At 44.5% G+C, this 22317-nt stretch overlaps 3 protein-coding genes across 4 annotated transcripts in view; 2 read left to right on the forward strand and 1 right to left on the reverse strand.

Annotated features, from left to right (window-relative positions):
• Rgk3 (Rad, Gem/Kir family member 3) overlaps positions 1-8886 on the forward strand; it is a 54616-nt gene extending 45730 nt beyond the window's left edge. Inside the window, exons 5-7 of the mRNA XM_011145174.2 lie at positions 6141-6223; positions 6862-7051; positions 7738-8886. Of these exons, the coding sequence (XP_011143476.1) occupies positions 6141-6223; positions 6862-7051; positions 7738-8027 (563 nt within the window). The 3' untranslated portion in view covers positions 8028-8886. The remainder of the gene's footprint in view (positions 1-6140; positions 6224-6861; positions 7052-7737) is intronic.
• Positions 8887-11763: 2877 nt separating this feature from the next.
• LOC105185568 (dynein light chain 1, axonemal) lies at positions 11764-17423 on the forward strand. The gene is made up of 4 exons (XM_011145176.3): positions 11764-13402; positions 14262-14505; positions 16191-16468; positions 16547-17423. The coding sequence occupies exons 2-4, from the start codon at positions 14310-14312 to the stop codon at positions 16700-16702; spliced, it is 630 nt and encodes a 209-aa protein (XP_011143478.1). The 5' UTR covers positions 11764-13402; positions 14262-14309; the 3' UTR covers positions 16703-17423.
• Positions 17424-20061: 2638 nt separating this feature from the next.
• Positions 20062-22317, reverse strand: part of unc-13-4A (BAI1 associated protein 3) — a 95600-nt gene continuing 93344 nt past the window's right edge. For both annotated transcript variants that reach the window (XM_011145192.3, XM_025307307.1), the window contains 4 exons: positions 21897-22091; positions 21555-21799; positions 20990-21198; positions 20062-20630 (listed from right to left, as the gene is read on the reverse strand). In XM_011145192.3, coding sequence (XP_011143494.2) covers positions 20536-20630; positions 20990-21198; positions 21555-21799; positions 21897-22091 — 744 coding nt within the window. In that variant the 3' untranslated portion in view covers positions 20062-20535. The remainder of the gene's footprint in view (positions 20631-20989; positions 21199-21554; positions 21800-21896; positions 22092-22317) is intronic.

Genomic DNA, 22317 nt, shown 5'->3' on the forward strand with positions numbered 1-22317 from the left:
TAATAGCGAGAATGACGATTGTTTGGTAAATCGCGCGGTGCATTCGATGTTAAATTAAATTACCGCGTGCACGCATTGGTAAGTCACATCGATATATTTGCCGCCGATGCAGGCTGATCGAGCCTAAAATAGGCTCGTAACAATTGTTATTAATTAGATAGGGCACGTATGATTAAGCACGAATGAGCAACCCTCTGGAAAGCGGGTGTCTCAGATCGTTCGTACTCGGTGAAGTGGCAAGAAGCTGCCAAAGTTAATTGTTGAGGCGGGTAACTTTTGCGGGTAAATGCATCCTTGAATGATTTGAGGTTCGATCACCTGCGAGCGACGTTAATTGATGAGACTCGCCGCCGAGGCGAGGATAATTTTGTACCGGAGAAAAAATCGCGTAAGAAGAATCAAGTTTCAGAATTATGCAAATTTCGTTGCACAAACTGCAGTCGAGCGAGAGTGAAGAAAATTTAAGTCAACAATTCTAGCCTTGCCTGACACAAAGAGTTTGTCAGCTGGAAAATTTCCTCGGCGGTGTAAAAGTCCGTAAAACCGAATGGGGTCGCCTCAGTGAAGTAAATTTTTAACCTGTTTCACGCACAAACAGGAGATTCGAGGGACACGGAAAAATGCCTCGCTGACAAAAATTGGAGCAATTAGCTCGCCTCATTCAACCCTGCGATTGAGTCCGCTCAACTTTTGATCCGAGCTGTTTCGACCGATCGTTTTTTATGGCACGCGCACGTGCACGTCAAAACGCGTCGAGAAATCGGCAAGCTCAAAACCGCTTCCCGTGTGAAATTTCATGTAGCATTCCGAAAGCTCGCTCGCGTTCGCTATCAAATAGTTATTGTCTGTGAGAATTGCGGATGCACGAGCGGATACGCCAGATGTTACCGTCGATCGGCGCGCGCTCGTCTCGTGCGGAAACCCATAATAATTTAAAAAGCGAATATAAATCCCCGGCGGGAGCGGCGGAAAAATCAATAATCCGCTTGCGCCATTTCTCCGATTTCCGCCGATATTTATTCGCGCTATGGCGCTCATCTTGCAACCCCACAATGTCAGCATAACCCCTCTTGGCGGCGCGCGGCCGCCTGTCAATCGAACCTGTCTCCGACCTGCTGTTAATCTCCCGTTGTACCCCGTTAGCGCGCGCTCGTTTGCTCGCTTGCATCGAAATAATTATTTCGTATAAAATACACGGAAAATACCGCGTCCCGAAAACGATCAGCGGTGGCCTTTGAAATCGCGGCCACCGCGCTGTACCCTGCTGTAAAATATCTCGTTCACCGAGACGCGCGACAACACCACCCCGCTCGCGTTTCGTCGCGGCGGCCCCAGCGCCATTTTCGCGCTGGGGCCGCCGCGATTTCTCGTTAATTGTCCGCCTGGAATCGTCGCTGAATTCGCGGCCGCTGCGTATTTCACTTCCCGAGGCCACACTGACAGGAAAAAGAATGGATAATCCCGCCCCAAAGTTACGACTATATATTTTCGGCTTCAACTATATTTTCTTTGCTGTTCTAATAATAAAGAAAAAGAGAAATAAATTACAACAGCAACATGCGCGTAAAATTATTGTTTCTCTGAAACATATAATAGTGTGTAAGAGTAATGTATAGGATGTATAAATAATACGGGAGCGAGTCCCTATAGACATGACCTTCCCTCTTTTGTTTATTCGCCTTATGTATACACACTAAGAGCCGAATGAATAAACGAGCAGTTCGAGCTAGTAAACACAAAAGAAACAATAGATAGCATAACGATAATATAATTCAGACGCCCGTCGGTGGAGATCGAGCGGGATACGAAGACGCACCGAGTGCCAGGATACCTTGGAGTCAGGCTTTCGCGCAATTACCTCACGCGATAATTGATTAAAAATGGCGGTCACCCGATGAACATTAGAAAACAATGATTTGATTAACACTCACCAACCTTCTGCACGAGTGGCGATGGCACGTCTATTTCGGGCGTCCAACAGCGACTAACTGCCTATCTCTGTCGCGACATCGTTTTTATGATCCGCGTGTCTATCTTCCAAACGTAAACACATCGTTTTCCCCACCATTGACCTCACTGTGATCGTTATTGTTTTTCAACGCTCCGAATGCCCATTTCGGATTTTCACATGCAATACTCACACCTCGTACGATATAAATGGTTAGGTATTAGAAGTAAGAATAAATTCAATATTTTTATTATTGCTATATATTTATATTATTACTGTCATGTGTCAGTGGTAGCTTTATATTGTTACATCTTATATTACCTTTCGTTATTGTTAGTATTATTATTATATGCATATTGTTACTGCTACACTCTTATTAGAACAACAAGAAAATACAGTTGGTCCGCCAAAAATAATATCATCATTTTAGCAACCTTGCCAAATTGCAAATGGAATTTAATTCACTGCTGTTTACAATCCCGCGACAACGTCTTCTTTTTCTTCCGGGGTTCCTTCGCGGCTCGACGACGAAGGAGCAGCCGACGGCTTGTTTCGCATATCGTACCCTTCTTGTTCGTTGAGTCTCATCATTGTTCTTCTGTGCTCGGGCGAGCAATCGAAAGATATATCACACGGACGGCTGCTGCTGCTGCTGCTGCTGCTGCTACCGCCATTCTTTCTTGCGCGTTTCCGCGTGATATCGTCGCATACACATCCGTCGCGCCAGCCGCGTCTGACCGTTGACCTCTATTTTCTGGCAACCGCCGACCACACGAGACTCCGCGTCGCGAATTTACATCGGCGATTCGGGAAATATCTCTCGCGGCTGTCGACATTTATCGCGGGACACCGCGGGACGACAGAGTGTTGTCGTCTGCTAACGGCACTCTGATGCGATAACTCACAATTTCTCGCCGCAACACTGGAAACCTTGGATCGTTGACAATATAATAGGATTATTTTTGACAAGTGTAAAACCTCCATGTATTGTCGCGAACGTGTACCGCGCGGGAAATCGATACATAACGAATTGACGGGAGAGAGACGATTCCCCCTCTTGACGACAAGTCGTCAGGAAACAACAATGGATAACAAAAGAGTGGCACACGAGCCAGAGAGATCGACCTTTTAATACACCCCTTTATGTACTTTTTAATAAAGATGTAAAATTTTGTCATTCTCTTTTCCTGTCCTCTTTGTTTCCCATTTGCGCGATGGAAATACGTTGCTTTGCCGACGCGTGAACGCAACATTTTGATATGCGTGCTACTTCGGCATTCCCGTGCTATTTGCAAACTCGGAACCGTACGCGTTCTCGTCCCTTTATCCCGGGCGAACTTCCAAAATGATGCGCTCGCTCGTTAGTAAAAGCAACATGTTTTCAAGAGTTAAACTATGAACGTTTAATTAGAACTCGACTGTTACAAATGACGTAATGTTCATTTCGTTTGTGCAAACTCGCGCTCTCGATGCAAGATGCAACACGTCAGCCTGATCCGCCGGCTTGTGTGTGAAACTCTCTTGTTATCCGCTGTTATTTTTGACAGCTCGTTGTCAAGGGAGAATCATTCTTTTTCTGTCAACTCGTTATATATCGATTTTCCGCTGTGCATGGTCGCAACGATATTATTACTGGAATTTTTCTTCAATATGGTGTTGTGTCCTTTTCGATCTTTTTCTTCCTACAAGCCGACTCGAGCTTATCTCATTCGTTATTAATATATCTTCTCTTATATCTCTCAATAAAGATGTAAAATCTTCTTTTTCGTACTTTTGTTTCCTATTTATTCACAGAAAAAGGATTTCAGTTCGCGCAACTGTAGAGGGACTAGACGGTGAATTTGATGACTGGCAACGATATTTTTTTGTTATCGCGATCGAAAAAAATTCTCCCAAACGACTGACTGATCAGAAACTTCCTACAGGAATCTTTCCATTCCTACAATGAATTTTCCACTCGGTCCTTATTCTCTCCGGGCAACGGAAAATTCAATTATACCAGCGGATTTGTTTCTCCCCGGAGTGTATCGTCTCTCCAAAAATTACAAAGCAGCCGAAAGGAGAGGAAGGAACAGAATTCACCAAAATTCATGGCGGTGCAAGATACAACGATTTACAATTGTCAAGGTCTAGTTAAAGCTCTCTCGTTGTTTAAAATATTCCTCTTGTTATCTCAGGCAAGATGCTCGTTGCAATTTCGTGTCGTTAGCGGGAGGCTAAATTGTCTTGAGTTTTTCGTCTAATTCCGCGCACCGTAACATATACACTTCCGCCTCAGTTCATGCTGTATATTACGAGCGAGCGTATATTCCAGTTAATGCTCGAGGTGAGAATAAAAACGAAGCGGAATGGCGGTAGCTCAAAAGAACGAATAATGCACGGCTGGGGTGCGTGTCTCGCGCGCGAAATGCAGAGAAGCGCGCGGGTAACTATTGAAACTGAAGGGAACTAAGGGGCTCCCTTCAAGAGTGACCTTTTCAGGCTTGATTCTCGTTTTTCGCAATTAATTTACTCGTTTATCGTAATTAATTACATACCTTACAGCGTGAGAGACGACCGTTTGCGAGATTACTGTTTGTACATGAGAAGTAAAGAAAGAGGTTGTAATTAAAACTACCGTTTAAACGCGTTTTTATACAGAAAATTTATCAAATTGTTATTATCTATTTGTTAAGAGAAGATTTTTCCGCGATGTAAACTGCTAATACAAATAAAAGAGAACCTTTCTCGCCAATTTTCATAAAACCAGTTGTAAGATCGACTTCATATTTTTAACAGAGGATTTTACGCGTTCTACTCTTGACTGTATTTTGCGCTTAACTTCAATAATTTACTTTTAAATCAGCATCGTTGTCTCTAGAGGAGAAAAAAATTGAAATATGGCAGCGCTCGCTTGTTGCTTGAGCCATGCGTTCCGGCATGCACGCTCGAGACATTCATTATTCATGACAGCCGCAGTTGGCAACCGCGAAATTGCATCTCCGTCAGAAACGGCAGCCGTCTGGCGGAAAAAGATCCGTTAGGACAACGACACCCGGTCGAATATCTGACGTCACCAACGGCGTTTCGTCAGTGGCCAAAATCAATCGGCGATGCTCTTGACAGCTGTGCGGCGGTCTGCGCGACGCATTTAGACGCACGGGATTACGTCGGCCGGTTCTCCCTCCTCTCTTTCTCTCTCTCTCTCTCTCTCTCTCTCTCTCTCTCTCAGATTTTTTTCTCTTTCTCTCCCTCTATCTCTTTCAAGGAGGACTGCCCCGGTAGTTTCCCTTGAAACGCATTTTATTTGCGGCTTTGATTATTTTTCCACCATCCCGTTCTTTTCGCCGACGGGAGAGAAATAGAGAACAAAAAGAGAGAGAGAGAGAGAGAGAGAGAGAGAGAGAGAGAGAAAGAAGATAAAATAAATGAGTCGGTAAATCGTGGCGGTGTCTGTCCCATTCTTTTTTCGCCTCTGCCTATCTTTCTTTCGTCCGGAAGAAAAAGCGCAAGGTGCGAAGAGGGTAATGGCTAAGCGTAAGCCGTCACTCTGAAAGTGAAAAAAATGGGTCGGAAGAACGTTGACATCCGGTTAAAAGCGCGTATGAAAAACAAATGGAATCGAGTGTTTGCGAATAAAAAGCGTCCTGCGTGCTGATCCTCCATTGAAAAGTTGTGCGGCGAGAAAAGCGAAAAAGAATTAATTATTTTGTGGAAATGAAATATTTGTTGTTTGACTTGTTCGATGGAGAAGTTTTTTTGTTTTTTTTTTTACAAACGAGTGTCAGTGATTTATCATTTAATTCGAATTCGGATATGTATGTATTTTTATTTTGCCTGGAAATCGGTCCGAATGTTTTCAATAATAATTCCGTCAATAAAACTGGAACGAATTTAATTGATCATCTGTTTGCAGACGCGATAAACTCCCTTCGTTGAATCATTTATTTGCACTGTAAGAATTAATGTTGTTGCACACGAATATTTTTTTTCTTGGAATGCATGGCGCAGCGAGTTTGTGACGTGAGGAGATTTTCAGGGAATATATTCCGATATTTTTGTAACGATTTTTATATTCGCACACGTGCTGTGTGCCTATGTTATCTTTATTTCCCCTTAGACTTTTTACGATATTAAGTCGGCCATAAAAAGTTCCTTCGTGAAGGACGAGAGGATCGTCCGTAGAATTTACCGTCTTTTATTCTTATTGCAGATGTGCCGAGCGAGCAATCCGTTTTTGTGATGCTGAACGGAGAAGAGAGCGAGCTTAGATTTTTAAATATCGCCAACCCAAAGGTGAGAGCAATTATCGGAAAAATTACGAACATTGCGGCTTGTTGCGTATTAAATAGCAAGAGAAAAAGTCGAATTTTAAGATACAATGCGAGAAGATATACTATTATCGTACAAAACGTTCGATGTATTTTGCACAGAGTACTTCATCGAAAAAAGAAAAGCTATTTCGTAGGACAAATGTTGGAGCTAATTACAAAAAATTAATATAAATTATCAGCTATAATCGTGCACCATGAGTACAAACGGGCGTCCGAAAGAATTAGCATACACTGGATTAATTAGAGAGCGGAGTAATGAAGAGCAGGAAAGAATTAAATCTCGAAGTGACGGGGAAATTAAATCAAAATGATAAGAGAGGCCGCGGGGAGTTATTACAGGTTGTTTCATGTAATTTCCTCTCTCTCTCTCTCTCTCTCTCTCTCTCTGTCTCTCTCTTCAATCTCTTCTTAATTTTCAATTCAAATACGATTTCGAGGGACTTCGTTTGCTTATCCATTCCGCCGGGATAGGCAAACGAAGACGGAGGAGAAAGGAGCTTACGCTTCGCCTCCTCTCGAGCCGGCGAATGAATTTCGGAGTACTACGAGCGAATGAGAGAGCTGTTGAATCACAAACGTGAAACGTTCGCATTCGTGCAGAGCGAATTGGACAAGATGCCGCTGCCGGACGCCTTCGTTGTGATGTACTCGGTGATCGACAAGGCGTCCTTTCAAAGGGCTGAGGAATATCTCGCCCGGCTACACGATCAAGATCTTCTTCGTGGTAGACCGGCTATTCTGGTCGGCAACAAGGTCGATTTGGTTCGCTCGAGAGTGGTCTCGCCCCAAGGTAAGTGCCAGACCTTCCTTTCTTTTTCACGTGTACCTATATCTCTTTATGGTTAGGCGGTTTTATGACACTCTACGGAATCGATCGCTCGATTGAGACGATAGGGTGTATCTCGCAGGCGCTTCCCCGGATAAAAATAAATCCGCCGTATTTGATCTTCATCTTACGTCGAGTAACGTAAAATTCCCACGAATTCGCCGGAGAACGCCAAAATTCCGACCTCGGGTTATTTTTTCACATTTTACCAAAGGTTGCTCTTTATCGTACACGTCCGTCACACGCGCATGCGGAAAATCGCCACGAGAGTACTCGAGATTCTTTTTGTTAACTCTCTGTACAAATAACAACGGTGTTGTAATTTATAATTATTTCATTGTAATTTATTTAAAGAGAATTAATAGTTATTATATGAACAGACTGTTTCGTAGTATTATTTCACAATCACGAAATAGCGCACTGAAATGGTGCAGCGAAAAAGAAATGAAACCAGATTTAAAAATTGGATTTAAAAATACATACGTATATATGGAGCGCGTAACTTTAAAGTTACACGGTGCTTGAAATTTATGGAGGGTTGAAACACGGCTTTGAGTACCGAGTGGAGAGTTACGAAATACGGTTTCGAATATCCATATATTCCAAGCTTGGCCGCTTGTTATCGCGCTTTGCTGAACCCTGCGTTGCAGACGGGAAATGCCTGGCCTGCACGTATCGCGCCAAGTTCGTCGAGGTGTCGGTGGGCATCAACCACAACGTGGACGATCTCCTGGTCGGCATACTGAATCAGATCCGCCTGAAGGTGGTCCAGGGCCAGCTGGACAACCGGAACAGCGGTAGCGGCAGCGAGGGCAGCGGTCATTGGTACAAATCCAGAGGCGTGGTGCGCGCCAGCATGAAGGCCAGGCAGATGTTGACCTGGCTCTTCGGCAAGGAGGACAGCAAGTTCAAGAACTGCGAGAACCTTCACGTACTTTAAGTCGAAGGTCACCGACCACCGAGACCGGAAGTCTGTCGGGTGGTCTCCGACCTCTGTTCTTCTAAGTACGACTCGAGGAGCCTTCTCGCCCCCGTCGGAGGGAGCTCCGTCGTAAGACGTCTCCGGAGGAAGGAGGGAGGAAGGAACAAAGACATTTTCGCGTGTCGGTCAAGCAGGATCAGTCACACGGAAGGGAAAATCTCAGTTCGTGCAACTGAATAGGGACCAGTGGAAAATTCGGTAACGAGAAGTGACGCTTCTATCACCACCGAGAACATTCGTCTGTGAAACACTCGGCTGTATCGAGACTCGCTTGAGACGACCAAGAACAATCGACTAACAAAGAAAGCTCCTTTCCGCTCTTACGATCAAGTTTTCCACTTGGTTCTTATTATCCTATTCTTGCCGGTCCACGAAAAATTCAGTTACACTAACGGAATCGTCAGTTTCGTGAGTCATGAGGATGTAAAGGTTGGTTCTTACTATCCATCCAGATAGACATCCGTCGATCCTCTGTCGAGACATTCTCCAACGCTTTCGTATTGGAATATTCACAGTCTCCGTTACCGTCACGTCTCGATCATTCCAATCCAAGAGGAAAAATCCAACAGAAGATCCACGAACTCCTGTTTGTCATCGTCTGGACAGACGGTGAGAGTCAGCCTTAATTCGCAATCGGTTGCGCGACGGATAAGTCCGACGAGTGGACGAGTAGCATGTCAAGTCGAACCGGCGACCGAGTTATCGTAATCGAAGTCGTTTAAGGCTCAACGAGGATATCTCGTTATCCTGTCTGGAGGACGAGAACGGTCCGAGGACCAAAACGGACCACAAGTAGCGGCGTCGGGCAAACGAAGTGCCAATTAGTAAAAAACGCCGGTTAACGGGAGTCTAGGCGTGGAGAAAGAGCGAGAGAGAAAGAGAGAGAGAGAGAGAGAGAGAGAGAGAGAGGGAGAGCGAGAGAAGATATCAGGAATTCGATTCCACGCGCTTGTCCACCGAGGCTGGAATAATTACCCGGAGATAAACGAGAGTGATTAACTCCTTCGGCCCCGGAGCGCCATTTATCAGTAACTTCTTTCCGACGTAATTTTCCCGCGCGCGAAAGCGCCCAATTTTCCTCCCTCGTTTAGCACCTGAACTATAGCGTCGTTAAATTGTTCATTAAAATATTTGCCGACACGACATTGAATGTCCGTCGGAGACGTCGTGTTCGAACAACTTGACCTGTTGATTTTCCTTTCTCAAGCTACTCGAATCCGAAGCAATCGAGGAAGTTCTGATAAATCGGCGAATTTTATCCACCAACAGAGATCGGCGACGAGGTGTCGTCGTGCGTGTCTCTCTTCCTCTCTCTCTCTCTCTCTCTCTCTCTCTCTCTCTCTCTCTCTCTCGCCGATATTTCATATATGTTAAATCAAGAAACCCGAGTTCTCGGCGAAACGTCCGGCGTTTCATACGTCACTTCTTCACACACACGGCGCTGAATAATGCAATCAAAAAGTTCAAATTGATCGTGACGATAAGGGGGGGAATCAAACTGGACCATGGCATGAACCTAGTCGCCATTAAGCTGTATGACCTTATTATTGTATAATAAGACCAATTACTTAATCTTTTTATCTAGTATGTACATGTACATATATATACGCGAAAGAAGAAAAGAAAAAAAAAAAAGAAAAAAAAGAAACTTACGTGTAAGAGCGTGTTATTACTCACGTGCAATGCATGATCTATACACGTACGTACGCATATACACACACACACACGCACAAACATACTCACTTTCATATACAACCACTTATACATACATACAAACATATACATGTGTATTCCTCTAATCTTCGTTGACGAGTGTCGATTCCACCACGTGGCGGCATTATGCTGTCGCAAACAAAATACCGCCGCCATCCCGGTAAATTGGCTCGTAATCGCGAAACGCCATCAATTTCTCCCGCGTTCCAATGAACTTGTAGTGCGTTATTGCGTTACGGCCCGACTGCCGTGCCTGCAATAACGCCAGTGCTTACCTGTGACGTGAAGTTTCTCTCGTTCGTACGGGGAAAATCGCGTCACTCTGCCATTTATAACAGTCGTCACTCTTGAAATTCTGTGTCGCACGTGAGATACAAAGTACTTGAGTTCAAAGTCTTGGATGCGAGTTCCCCGGTTGGATCGCGATTGCGGACACAATGTCACGCGCGTTGTGCGATTCAACCGAAGAAATCAGATCAGACTCTATTAATAGTCGTTGCTCGAAGCTTGTCTCAGGCGAGAGATACTCAGATTTTAATGCAGAGTCAGATCGACGAGTCTCTCAGTTGAATCGCCCCTCACAAGTACAACGCCACGTGTCTCACACGTGTGTGTGTGTGTGTGTGATTCGACTGGAAAATTCAGGAATTCTTAACTCAGGAACCCTCACAACTCGGAAACTCTTAACCCTAAATTCCAAAGCGTGAATATTTCACGTGACACGAGTTTCGTGTAGCGGCCGTTAACAGAGGCCTAAATTCAGGTCTGGAAATCTCACGTGAGACAAGTTGAAGGTGACGACCGCGTAAATACGGGTCACTCGGGGACTTGCGCTAAAATCCAGTCTTTGAATACCGGAATACGTAGAAAGTTCTCGAGATTACTTTCCACCTGTACTCGGCGGTCCCGTTTTTTCTTTTTCTTACGTTAATCAAGCGTCGCTAGCGAGCAACGCGCGATTAATCGATGCGGCATTTTGTGTGCAACATCCCGCCGCAACGGAAATGAGACCCATCGCGTTTCGCGTGTTTCCGCGGCGCGAGCGAACGGACACCGTGCTGGATGACGTATGTGTCTAAAACTATAGTCTCTCGCGCAGAGATATATCCTTTTCGAGTCTTTAAGGAGAGTGTCTAGATAGAAAATTGTCTATTTTCTGCGATCTCTATGCCTGTGTACATCTCTCGTCGAATTATATATACACACATTACGGTTAGCGCAGTGAAATGGAACCTGAAGTATTGATAACCCGCGTACGTCCATGCGAACAGGAACACAACGCGCCGATGACATGCGACGACTCTGTCATTCCCTCCCTCGCGCGAGTATATCTTCGTTCTTCGACGAAGGAACTGTACACGTGTGTACGAGGGTAACGAAGTTGCACGAGATTTCCTAGCCTTTCTCGCTCGACGCCGACGCTCTGACTGAAAGGTGTCTCTCGGATCCTCCTGCGAGTCGGATAAGGGAGAGCAGGAGAAACGGAAAAGGAACACGGAGAAAAGGGACTCGGAGGTCTCTTCCCCATCCTTCGGCAGTCTTCGTGGTCGTTACCATGATCATGATCGACGATCAGCGTCGGAGCGCGAGGACCTCCGACTAGACAGCTGCGATCTTCTCTTTTGAGTTCCTCACGATTTATTCCCATATGAGAATGTCTCTCTCTCTCTCTCTCTCTCTCTCTCTCTCAACGAGAAATTCGAGGTTGTTACCAAGTGCCTTTGCGTATTTTTGTAATTTAAGGTAACTCGGTGTAGGAGTATCCTCTCTTATATGAGTATCGCACTCTGTAAAATAACCTATTACCATACATATATTATATTACCGACACACACGTTTGTATTCGTTATTGATTTCCGTCATGTTGACCCGCGAGATCGCCGCGTCGTCGTGTCATACACACGCACACACGCACACGCACACACACATACACACGCATATGCACGCATATACTCGCGGTGGCGTAACTTACGAGCAGGAAATCGCACGTGCTCTTCCGCTTCCCGAGCTCCATTAGAGAAAGAACAAGAGAGGGAAGAGAGAAAGAGAAAGAGGAGGAAAGGCGAGACGAGTAATGCGAGAGAGGTGTTGTAAGTATACATTTCCTCTGTGTCTGAGAAATTCGAGCCCCGAGGACTGTAAGTTTTCGCGAAGACTGTAATAAGAGTTACGCCGCCGATGAACCCACGGCCGTTCCATCCGTGTCGTTAGCGTCTCCCGAAAGAGAAAACAGCTGTGGATGTAACTTAGTGTTAAAGTGTCATTGTGTCTGCTCGCTGTAATACGTGACGTGACGATACTGCCAGTCCTTTGGTTAATAAAATGCTGAGAAAAATGCCTGCTGCTGCAATCCGACATCATCGACGATATCTTTGCGACGGCAGGTCTCGGCGTATCACGGGAGAAGAGAGGAGAGAAGAAGACAAGGAGGACGACGTCTTGTTTTGCGGCGAATCGCGAATTTCGCTCGCGAGGCCTCCGACGATCCGTGCAGCTCGTCGATGCGCGGATTTACGGGCCCGACGGGCTTGCTGATTTACACGTCTCCGCGGTTTGATTGATGAAGGAAGCATGATCAATCTCCTTCTCGTTTCTCCGAGCAAAACACGGTGGCGCCCCCGGAAAGGAACGAAGACACGGCCACGTGTTCCGCGATAAGCGTTCTTCTTCGAAACAGTCCTTCCGTCTATCTTCAGAAGTTTCATTCCTACTTTAGTCACTTTAATTATTTTAACTCCTATTTTAATCACAGATTCGCGCTAGATCGGCGTTGGGAAATTGGCGGGCACGTGCGGGCAGATTCTCTGGATTCTGTTTTTCAAGGGAAGATCGACTTGGACCGACTGCGTCCCAACGTCGACGGTTCCGCTGCGCTCTGTTTGCACGGGAGCTGTAGCATGCTGTATACACACACACACACACACACACACACACACACAAGTTATACACAAAGTAAAAATCAATCGCGTGCGCAGATTTGCCGCGGCCGCTTCCGCATTAATCACCGCTCGGATCGTCGCTCTCACGGCCGCTTCCGGCCACGGCCGGATAGAATTAGACATTAACACGCGTCATCGCTCATCGATCGCGCGCGCACGTGTGTAATTTTTCTCAGGGGGTTCTTTCTTGTTTCTCCCTCCTTTCCTGCTCTCCCTTCAGCTCCCCTTCCGAGCCGATATTCATCGTAAATCTATCATCGCCCGTCCGTTCATCCATCCACCCATCTATCGTTCGGCTCGGCTAATAAATATCCGCGTCGAACGCATGCGCTTTGCAAATCGATTATTTCGCCGGCTACCAGATATCGCCGGTCTTTCTCTTTCTCTTCGGTCGTGTGGCAGTTTGCCATGCGACCGAGCAAAACAGTCCGGCGCCGCCGGTCCTGGTAACCCCGGAGAGTGCGTGGCAACCACGAACACACGTGAACCTGGACGATCCTGCGGCGCTGTTCGGGGCTGCGACAAAAGATGCACCACCTGGAAGGTGTGCTCGATCCTGTTGTTCGGGCTTGCCGACTCGAGGATACGTAACATCGCAACGAAGCGCCACGCTGCATTAATGTGAAAGGAAGAAGAGGCGAAGCTGACCGTTGAGCGTTGTTTATACTTGTGATATACAAGGTGATTATATACAGAGAGTGAGCCAGTAACTATTACCGCCTTGCGTATCTCACTTCAGAGAGAAAAAGATGGCTGTCACGTGTTCGAAGACACATCACCTAGAAAAAGATCGCCGCAAGACGAGCGTTTTCTGTTTCGTATAATTTGTTACGTATCATTATTCTCTTGGCAGTTTTCTCTCTTTTAAAAATAATTATTATTTTAATATTAAAAGTAAAATAATTAAAAGTAATGTAATATAAAGATATATTTTTTCTCTTCAATCACATCTCGAAGATATCCTAACTGCACGGAGGAAAACATATTTACGATTTTTAATATTAAAATGTAGAGTAATCATTATTGTCTCACCTTATATAATATATATATATATATATATATATATGTATATATAATTTAAATATTTATACATATATAACGACATAACGCACACACGTGGCACGGAGGCGCACGTGTCGCTAGCCGCTTTTGAAACGCAGTTTTCGCGCTTCTTGAAGTCTCGCCAACGCGTTACGTAACGCGTTGCTCAATGCGACGTATAAAACATATTTAATTTTGCTAATTGCTGCGCACACGAGCGGCCGCGGAGCCTCGAGGGAAAATACTCTCTGAAATTGAGAGTACCGTTTTCGTTAATTGTTATCACAATCAGCGTCGCGATGCGTGCCACTTTGACCATCGATGCGCTCGACTAACGAAGCTTCCGGCGGTTATTAATTATGATACCGATTTTGCAGCTATCCGAATGCCTACCGAATAATGCCGAGATATTGGCGGCGAATCGTCCATACTTCTCTTTCACATCCATGCGAACGTTATCCATGTGCATGCAATAAAATATTCCCGATAATTTTCGGAGGTCTCTTTCCGATGTCGCGTGGAGAAACGTCGTCGTTGCGATCCGTCCATGTCGACTAAACCGACCACTTGCAAGGAAGCTGTTCGACGATGGGAGGAGGAGAATGAGCAGGAAGCAGCCAAGGCGACGGAGGTGATCCTGAGCTTCCAATGGCCGCCGGTCGAAAAGATGGACAATGCGTTGGCCACGTTGGCGAACTGCGAGAAGCTGTCTTTGTCGACGAACATGATCGAGAAAATCGCAGGTAGAAATTCGCGCATTACGGTTCCCTCCTCGCCGACAAGCTCGCGCTTCTTCAACGAGTGAACGCACACAGAGAAAATAATATCCTCTGCTGTCAAAATAAGCGATTGTTCGGTCACTCTCCTTTATTTGAGCGGGTTATTTTCAACAAAGAATGTTTTCTTGGTAGTAGACTTGAAGCAAACTCATTGCAAATTTTAGAAAAGCTCATTGTCATGTACTCACGATGGAAAATAATTTATTCTCTCTTCAAGATTGTTATTAACTTTTTGCTCTACGCAGCAGGATTAAACCGAATTTTCTGTAATTTAATATTCTTATTTTAACTTAATATTCCCGATTAAAATGTTGATCTTACTAGAATTCAGAACGTCTTTTAGATAAATTTGATGTTTACGACGAACCTGTGATAGATTTATGGATAAAAGATGCAGTATGTATTTTTCATCAAGCGCCGCGTTAATCGCCGCCAATCGAAACAGCGGAAGAAAACAACTAGTTTGCGTCATTACACTCGATTAAAGATTAATTATTTCCCCGCGTAGAGAACTCTCGTCTTCCGATGTAATCTGCATTTATCATCGCGAGTGTAAATCGGTTCTCCGATACATTTTATTTTAACACGCATGCATGTCGCCCATAAATGTCGCTCGTGTAATTTTCACTCCATCGTTGAACGATGTTAATTATGCTAATTGTAACTTTTTCGCATTAACGAAGGCGCGCTCGTGTAATTTCCCCTCGCAAAATTCAATCGCATTATTAATCGCAATCGCGGCGATCTCCTTCGTACCGTGTTTCCTCTCTTTTTCCTTTTTCTTTCTTTCTTTTCTCTCTTCCTGTCCCCACCGGCCTCGCGTCGATTAATCAGCGGTCACTCGCGAATCGATCGATTTATGCAAATTGCGCGATGTTTTAGACTGTGGCGTATCGGAACTACTGTACATTCGGCCTCGTGTCAACTGCTGGATGTATAATGCATATCGGGGCTGCTGGTTGTCTCAGCAACGCGGTGCAACCGCAGTGTGAATATGATTATAAATTTCACGTCATTACGAATGCATCGCGCTAGGGTACTAATGTCTTCAATTATTGTCGTCGATTTAGCTAGCGACTATTAATGTCGTTCGCTACAACGCTCGAGTAGTAGCATGTAATTTCGAATGGCTATTATTGGATTACTCACGTCGTGTTGTTGCTTGATAAATTCCACTCTGGTGCCAATACATTAAGATTCTCTGCAGACGTAATGTAATATTTGTTATGTAAATAATCGTACATCTAATTATAATGAGAAACGCTTGATCCGCTTCATCTGGAGAAAAACAGATTTGTTGAATTAATCTGACGATGAATGAACTAAACACATTTTGTTATTAATTATTATCTATCTACTTATGTACTTTTGAGGAAACATTTCTTTTTCAGAATAATACATTACTTTTAAACTTATATCATGTAGAAAAAAAGATCAAATATAAGAACAAAATTAATGAAACGAAAAGTTACCAAAATATTTACTAAGTAAATATAGCGAAAACATATTAAGAAAGATTATTATTGTTAATATCACACTATACCAGACTATATCAAGATTATTGAGTTGCTATAGTAAAATTATCATTATTACACTATACCTTATAGACTTGAGTTAATCTTCGGTCTAAAGAGCCTCTCTCCCCACAGGTATCGGGTCTCTGAAAAATTTGAAGATCCTGTCACTAGGTCGAAATTTAATCAAGGGCTTCACCGGGCTCGAGCCACTGGGTGACACTCTCGAGGAACTCTGGATCTCCTACAATTGCATCGAGAAGCTGAAGGGCGTCCAGGCAATGAGGAATCTCCGCGTGCTGTACATGTCGAACAACCTGGTGCGGGAGTGGAACGAATTAATGAGGCTGCAGGAGCTGCCGAATATCAGGGATCTGCTATTCGTCGGTAACCCGCTCTACGAGAATCTCGAGGTACCGAGTCGCGCGCGATCATCATCGATGGTCCTCTATAGAGACTTCGACGGACATTTAGGATGATGGAACTTGCAGGTGGAGCAATGGAGGAGCGAGGTCGCGCGACGTTTGCCGGCTTTAGAGAAGCTCGATGGTGAGCCCATCATACGGACGGAGGAGAATCCAGTCGCCATGCAAATGTCCAAGATCAACAATCCGTCGCACGATTCGCTCGAACAAGAACACGGCTGACCGACAGCGCGCGTATCTTACATATCTCAGCATTATAATTCTTATACGTCAAGTTTCCCTGTACTCTCGTCGTAGAGACATTCTGAATTCCCCCCGACGGAAGAAACATCGATCAAGATTTCTCTGTAAGAAAATTGAAGATAGTTACTTCAACCGCTCGGTTCAATAAATACCTGAATTAGGTGGGTGCCTGGAATTGACAGAAGCGCCTCAATCTTTTGCGTCTAATTGATTTTCTAGCCGTGACACATTTGCATCTCATAAGAAATTCGCGTTTCTCAATATGCTCATCTTCTCGAGAAAACTCGTTACATAATATAAATAAGTCATCGAATAGAGTGAAATTATAATATTTTTGGTCAACATATTGCATTATATTGTTACATCGCAATTTAACGAGCACAAGGCTTGACGATGAATGTTAGCACTGTTACCGGATAATAGAAGAAACATCTTCATTGACACGATTAACTTTCCTTCATCGACAGTCCATTGTTATTCTCCGTATATTGTTCAACTTCATCAACTGACTTGCGTTTCTCCACGCAACGATACGCCGGCGGCGGCCGGTTGGGCTTAAAGTTGGTAAAGACCGTTCGATAGTACATTTATATTAATTTATTCGTCTCACGATACAAGATAGATCGTACATACGTTTTGATGGTTGAAAAAGGTTGAAAAAGCAAATACAGTAGAGTTCGATTGGATTCGATGCACGAGATATATCGAGAATCGGACAGACGAATCTTCGAGGGTTGCTCCATCGTTAGTCGCTCGCTTCGTTTTCTTGCCTGCTCGCTACCTTCCTTCCGTCGTACAAGGCGTGCGAAATATAAAGGTGTGTTTCACGCCGGGCGCTCGTTTGTATAATTACCGTCTACATATACCTCCCCCTTGTAATTACGCAACGAAGTGCTCGCTCGCGCGCGCGCGCGTGTGATACGTGCATTAGAAAAATTGACATGTGTACGTTCGATCGCGCCTTTGTCTGTTTGCCTGCTCCGTCTGCTTCGTATTTTCTCCCCTTGATTTGTCTAGGTTGCCAATTTTCTTCCACATCGATTACAATTAATCGATATAATTAATTGTCTAATTAATCCGCGACCGCCCTGTCAATCGGGCGTAATGCGTCATCTACTTGACCATTTTCAATTATTCATGTAAATTACTACGAACGAACGAACGAACGAACGAATGAACGCAAAGATCTCGTTAAATTTAACAAGGTGGGAACGTTACTTTTTGCCGTCACCGGTTTGCCCCCTCGCGTGCCGAATCGCGATCGAAACGTGGCCCGAGATGGAGCCGATTAAAGGAATTGCACTTTGCGGAACGTCAGTTTCGCTCCTCAGCAGCGCTCGATTCTTCGATCAATCGTCACTTGGCCCGGACGACGTCAATTTCTTGACGTCAGTAGCGAAGAATTCGTCAGCGTCGCGCCGAAAAGTCGGAAAGTCTACACAGAACATCGCACACTGCGAGTAGTAGTACGAGCAAATAAAACTAATAGAAAAGTCGTGCGCCGAGGACGATATACAGAGGTACGCTCTCGTCGAGAGGGGGAGAGAGAGAGAGAGAGAGAGAGAGTGTGTGTGTGTGTGTGTGTATGTATGTGTGTGTGTGGGTGTGTGTGTAAGAGTGAAAGTGAAAATGAGAGTGAGAGCGCGAGAAATGAGAAACACCTGTCTGCGACTTCGCGGGATCGCAAAGATTGGCGAAAGACCCGAAAGACCGGACTACGGCCTGACGACGTTTCTGTTTCCTTATCGATGCTTCCAAAGAGATCACAGAACAGAGAGCATCCGGGAGGCCCGCGGCGCGAGGAGAGTCGCGCGCGAGTACGTCCAAGCGAGAAGAGACGCGCACGTCGATTATTCCGCAGCCTCCCGAGTAGCAGCGATAGTAGAACGTGATATCGGGTGGTGTTGAGAGATAGAAAGAGGCTTTAGCCGATCACGAGTAAGAAAAATATCATATATCCACCCTCTCGGCTCGACCTGTGCCGTCGAAGCGACGCCGGAGCGGCGCGGCGGCTCGCTCCTCGGGGAAGAACAGCGTTTTCTTTTATTTGGGTTATCAAGAAATATATATATATATATATGTATGTATATATATATATATATATTGCATTGCGGGGCATGTGATTAAAAAAATACGCGGTGAAAGTAATCTCGAGGATTCACCGTGAGCGACACTCCAATGAGAGAACGATTTTGCATAATCGTAAACGGAAAGACCGTCCGCTATTTTTTGCGTAAGTGTCTTGGAACGGATCCATTTTGACCAGTGAGGAAATTTGTCTTTCAGTAGGAGAATTCTCTCGAGAACTTACGTAAAAAATAGCGGATACGATTTCCGTACACGATTGTACCGTTGAGTCGATGCATCTTTATTTTCTCGTCGAACGGTTCGACTTGCCATCGTCACCTGAGTTTACTGCCTTGTTCATTAATAACATTTACTTGTTCGTTGTGCGTTGTATTTGCCCGACACGGAGAAAAAAAAAGATTGCTTGAGCAAACGCGACAATGAACGAGCCGAATGTACTTTGGGGTTGAAGGGAACGGGATTTCCGGTTTACTTCTCGCGCATAAATTCGCCCTAGCTTTTTAATTCGGGTTTTTCACGAACCAGATTCGCCTCCAAAGAGCAAAAGTTCTGTTTCCATCAACTCCAAAACTCGTTTGGCACGTTCACATTAATTCAGGCCCAGTTTTGTTCTCCGCAGAGGGAAACAGGAATTCGAATTATTCAAGTGCTGCGAACGTTGCATCGTCCGATGAGTGTTTCTCGCGAAGAACGATTGCTAATTTAGCTCAAACTAATTCAGTTCTGAAGAGACTCGTCTCTCCCTCTCCCATGTACCGCTGCGTGAATCTATTTCACGCGACCGAGGCGGGAGTCTCCTCGCGATGACTCGCTTTCCCACGGCTGCTACTCGTGATGAAAATAATTCGGCTCATGACGAAGAGAGCCATCGCGTATATATATAATCGTGTCTCACGCGAAGATCCTCCAATTTTTCCGTTCGCGACGGATGCTCCGCGAGAGAAGTGCTTCCACGATGAGAAGCTCAGGCTTTCTCCCGCAAAAGTCTCAAATGCCCATCTGCGACTTTCCCGTATAAAACGCAGAGCGAACAAATTTTTCTCGCGGTCGCTCCGGCGTCGCTTCGAGCATAGCGAGATGGCTCTTAGACATTTATCCTTAGCTACGTCACACACCGTAGATAGATTTTACTGTTTTTTTTTTCTTTGCATAGTTGCATCGCATCACACCTTCTTCTTCGACACAAAAATAGTTCTGATATATATATATATATATATATGTATGTATATATATATATATGTATGTATATATATATATATATATATATCTTCCTTGACCCTTTTTCTCTACGCCGTGCTTACCACTTTTTTCTCTTTTTTTTTCTTATTTTTTTTTTTAACCAACACCGATTATATTCAACACAATTTACATTGAAATAGATCTGACGGATCTTTGGGATGAAGGCTGGCAGAAGGATTGGCAGGATAGAGTGTGTGAGACAGAAAGAGAAAGAGAGAGAGAGGGAGAGACAGAGAGAGAAAGAGAGTGACAGTGAGAGAGGGAAGGGGAGGAAAGGGGAGGGAGAGAGTGAGATTCGACGATATATCGCAGGGATGGAATTCCTCCTCTTTCTCCTCCTCTTCTTCAGTTTCCATTGACTCTTAAAGTTTAGTGTGCAAGTCTTGATGGCGAACGCGATGTACCGTCGCGGCTTTTTTCTTCTACTTTTTCTTCTTCTTCTTCTTCTTTTTCATCTTCTTTTCTTTCGTCGGCGCCAGGTGCGTTTACGTCGTGGCGAATCGTTGTTTTTGCTTCTTCACAAAGTCGAGAGCCATTTTGTCGCCGATTCGAGTTTCCAAGATCTGAAGGATCGGTTGGTCTGCAAAGGATACGGTTGGAGTTACGAGATCGCTCGGATATCTTCTCAAATGTCGCGTTCAAAATTAATCAAATGTTGTGAATGTCTTTTGTAATCGTTAAATAATGAAAAATACAAATCTTTATCGATGAGGCGATTTAATTTCAAAGAGTTAAATTAAAATGTACCTTAGAACAGAAAACGTAGAAGCAATTTAGAACGCTTTCGTAAACTTGAATCTTTCTCCTAAGATGTGCAAGTTGCGACATCAAATTTAAATTCCTCGATCTCCATATTCATACTCGCGGATCCGCGAACTGGAAGATTTACGAAGACCGCGACGTTCTACCGTTTCGTGTAAAATTCGATCTGTTACTCACTCCGATTCTTCTGGTGCATAAGCGGTAACTCCTGATGTTTGAGGCCATGAAAATTATCTATGCTAGTGTTCGTGTCAGCGACGCCGGGTATGGTACTGAGTCCTAGGAAAGCCTCGCCGGCGAAGTCATTCGCCGTGAGAACGTCGTGATCCATCACCGTGAAGAGTACCATCGCGTTGACATCACGACACTGCTCCACGCTCACCGAGCTTCAAATAAAGGGAACGTACATACGTATTGTATATAAATATCTTTAACTCCAAATAAATTATCAAGGCTCTACAGGTGCGCGATCAACAATTGATCACAAAAGCCAATTGCGGAACCCGCTAAATCTACAAGTAAAGTAAAATCTAAAGTAAATGACAATGTGCTGCAATGATATATTAGATGATACAATAGACGATATACTGCGTGGACGCGCGTGTATAATATATATTTATTAAGATAGATATATTTCGTTGATTATGAATACATTAATATCGAATTAACTACAAAAATACTTCCCGAGTGTTACTTTTGACCAATGAAGGAATATCGCGGTAGCGCTAGAGGACATACTCACAATTCGAAACATTCGTCAAACATTGGATTCAAAGTCCTCTTCTTCACGTTTGTCTGTTGTTCAGCACAGTGCTCGAATACTCGCCGCGGCAACAATTCGATTATCACGAAAGGATCGCTGAACCCGTTTGGGTCCAGCGGTATGACGTCTCTGGCGTTTATCACCTCGAGGCAGAGAGAATCATGGTTCAAATAAGCCCGTACTGTCAGGACACCGTATTCGTAGGAAACTGTGTTCAACTGATCCTGAAAGACAGGGCGTAGAGACACTCTACTCCGTGGTTCTCTTCGACGTAAATTCAATTGATTAAACCGAGGAAATAATCGCGCGTGCTTTACATACCAGAAGGCGTTGCTGGTAATATCGATCGATCAAGAAGGTCGTGTCCATTTTATGATACTGAAGACGTTCCTCCGCGTTCATGAAGCTCTGCCGACGCAGCACTTCCATGGGTAAACCCCTGTCGTCGGCGTGGAAGAACTTCACCAGCAAGTCGAGCGCCTCATGAAGTCTCTCGTAAAACATCTTTGGTTTGTCCTGCGAAGAACAAGAATTTTTTTGTCTTTCTTCATCGTATGATTGTGTTTTGTGTCTCTTTTATAACTTTGATTATTCGCATACTCAAATATCATAATATGTTGAAAATTATTGAAAATTGTATTATAATATGGTGAAAATTATTTCATGCACGCATTTGAGGGGTCTAATAATTTCTCATTATCGGGGAGAGAATTAATATTCGCGTGTGATTGAAAGGGCTGTG

Source organism: Harpegnathos saltator, unplaced genomic scaffold (genome assembly GCF_003227715.2).
Source record: "Harpegnathos saltator strain DR-91 unplaced genomic scaffold, Hsal_v8.6 scaffold845, whole genome shotgun sequence".
Lineage (NCBI taxonomy): Eukaryota > Metazoa > Arthropoda > Insecta > Hymenoptera > Formicidae > Harpegnathos > Harpegnathos saltator.

What these genes read in the sequence shown, in the direction of transcription:
- LOC105185568 (XM_011145176.3), top strand. Translation starts at nt 14,310, where the DNA reads ATGTCGACTAAACCGACCACTTGCAAGGAAGCTGTTCGACGATGGGAG. An exon ending in CATGATCGAGAAAATCGCAG is followed by an intron (nt 14,506 to 16,190) that starts GTAGAAATTCGC and finishes CTCTCCCCACAG; the next exon opens with GTATCGGGTCTCTGAAAAAT. An exon ending in CGCTCTACGAGAATCTCGAG is followed by an intron (nt 16,469 to 16,546) that starts GTACCGAGTCGC and finishes TGGAACTTGCAG; the next exon opens with GTGGAGCAATGGAGGAGCGA.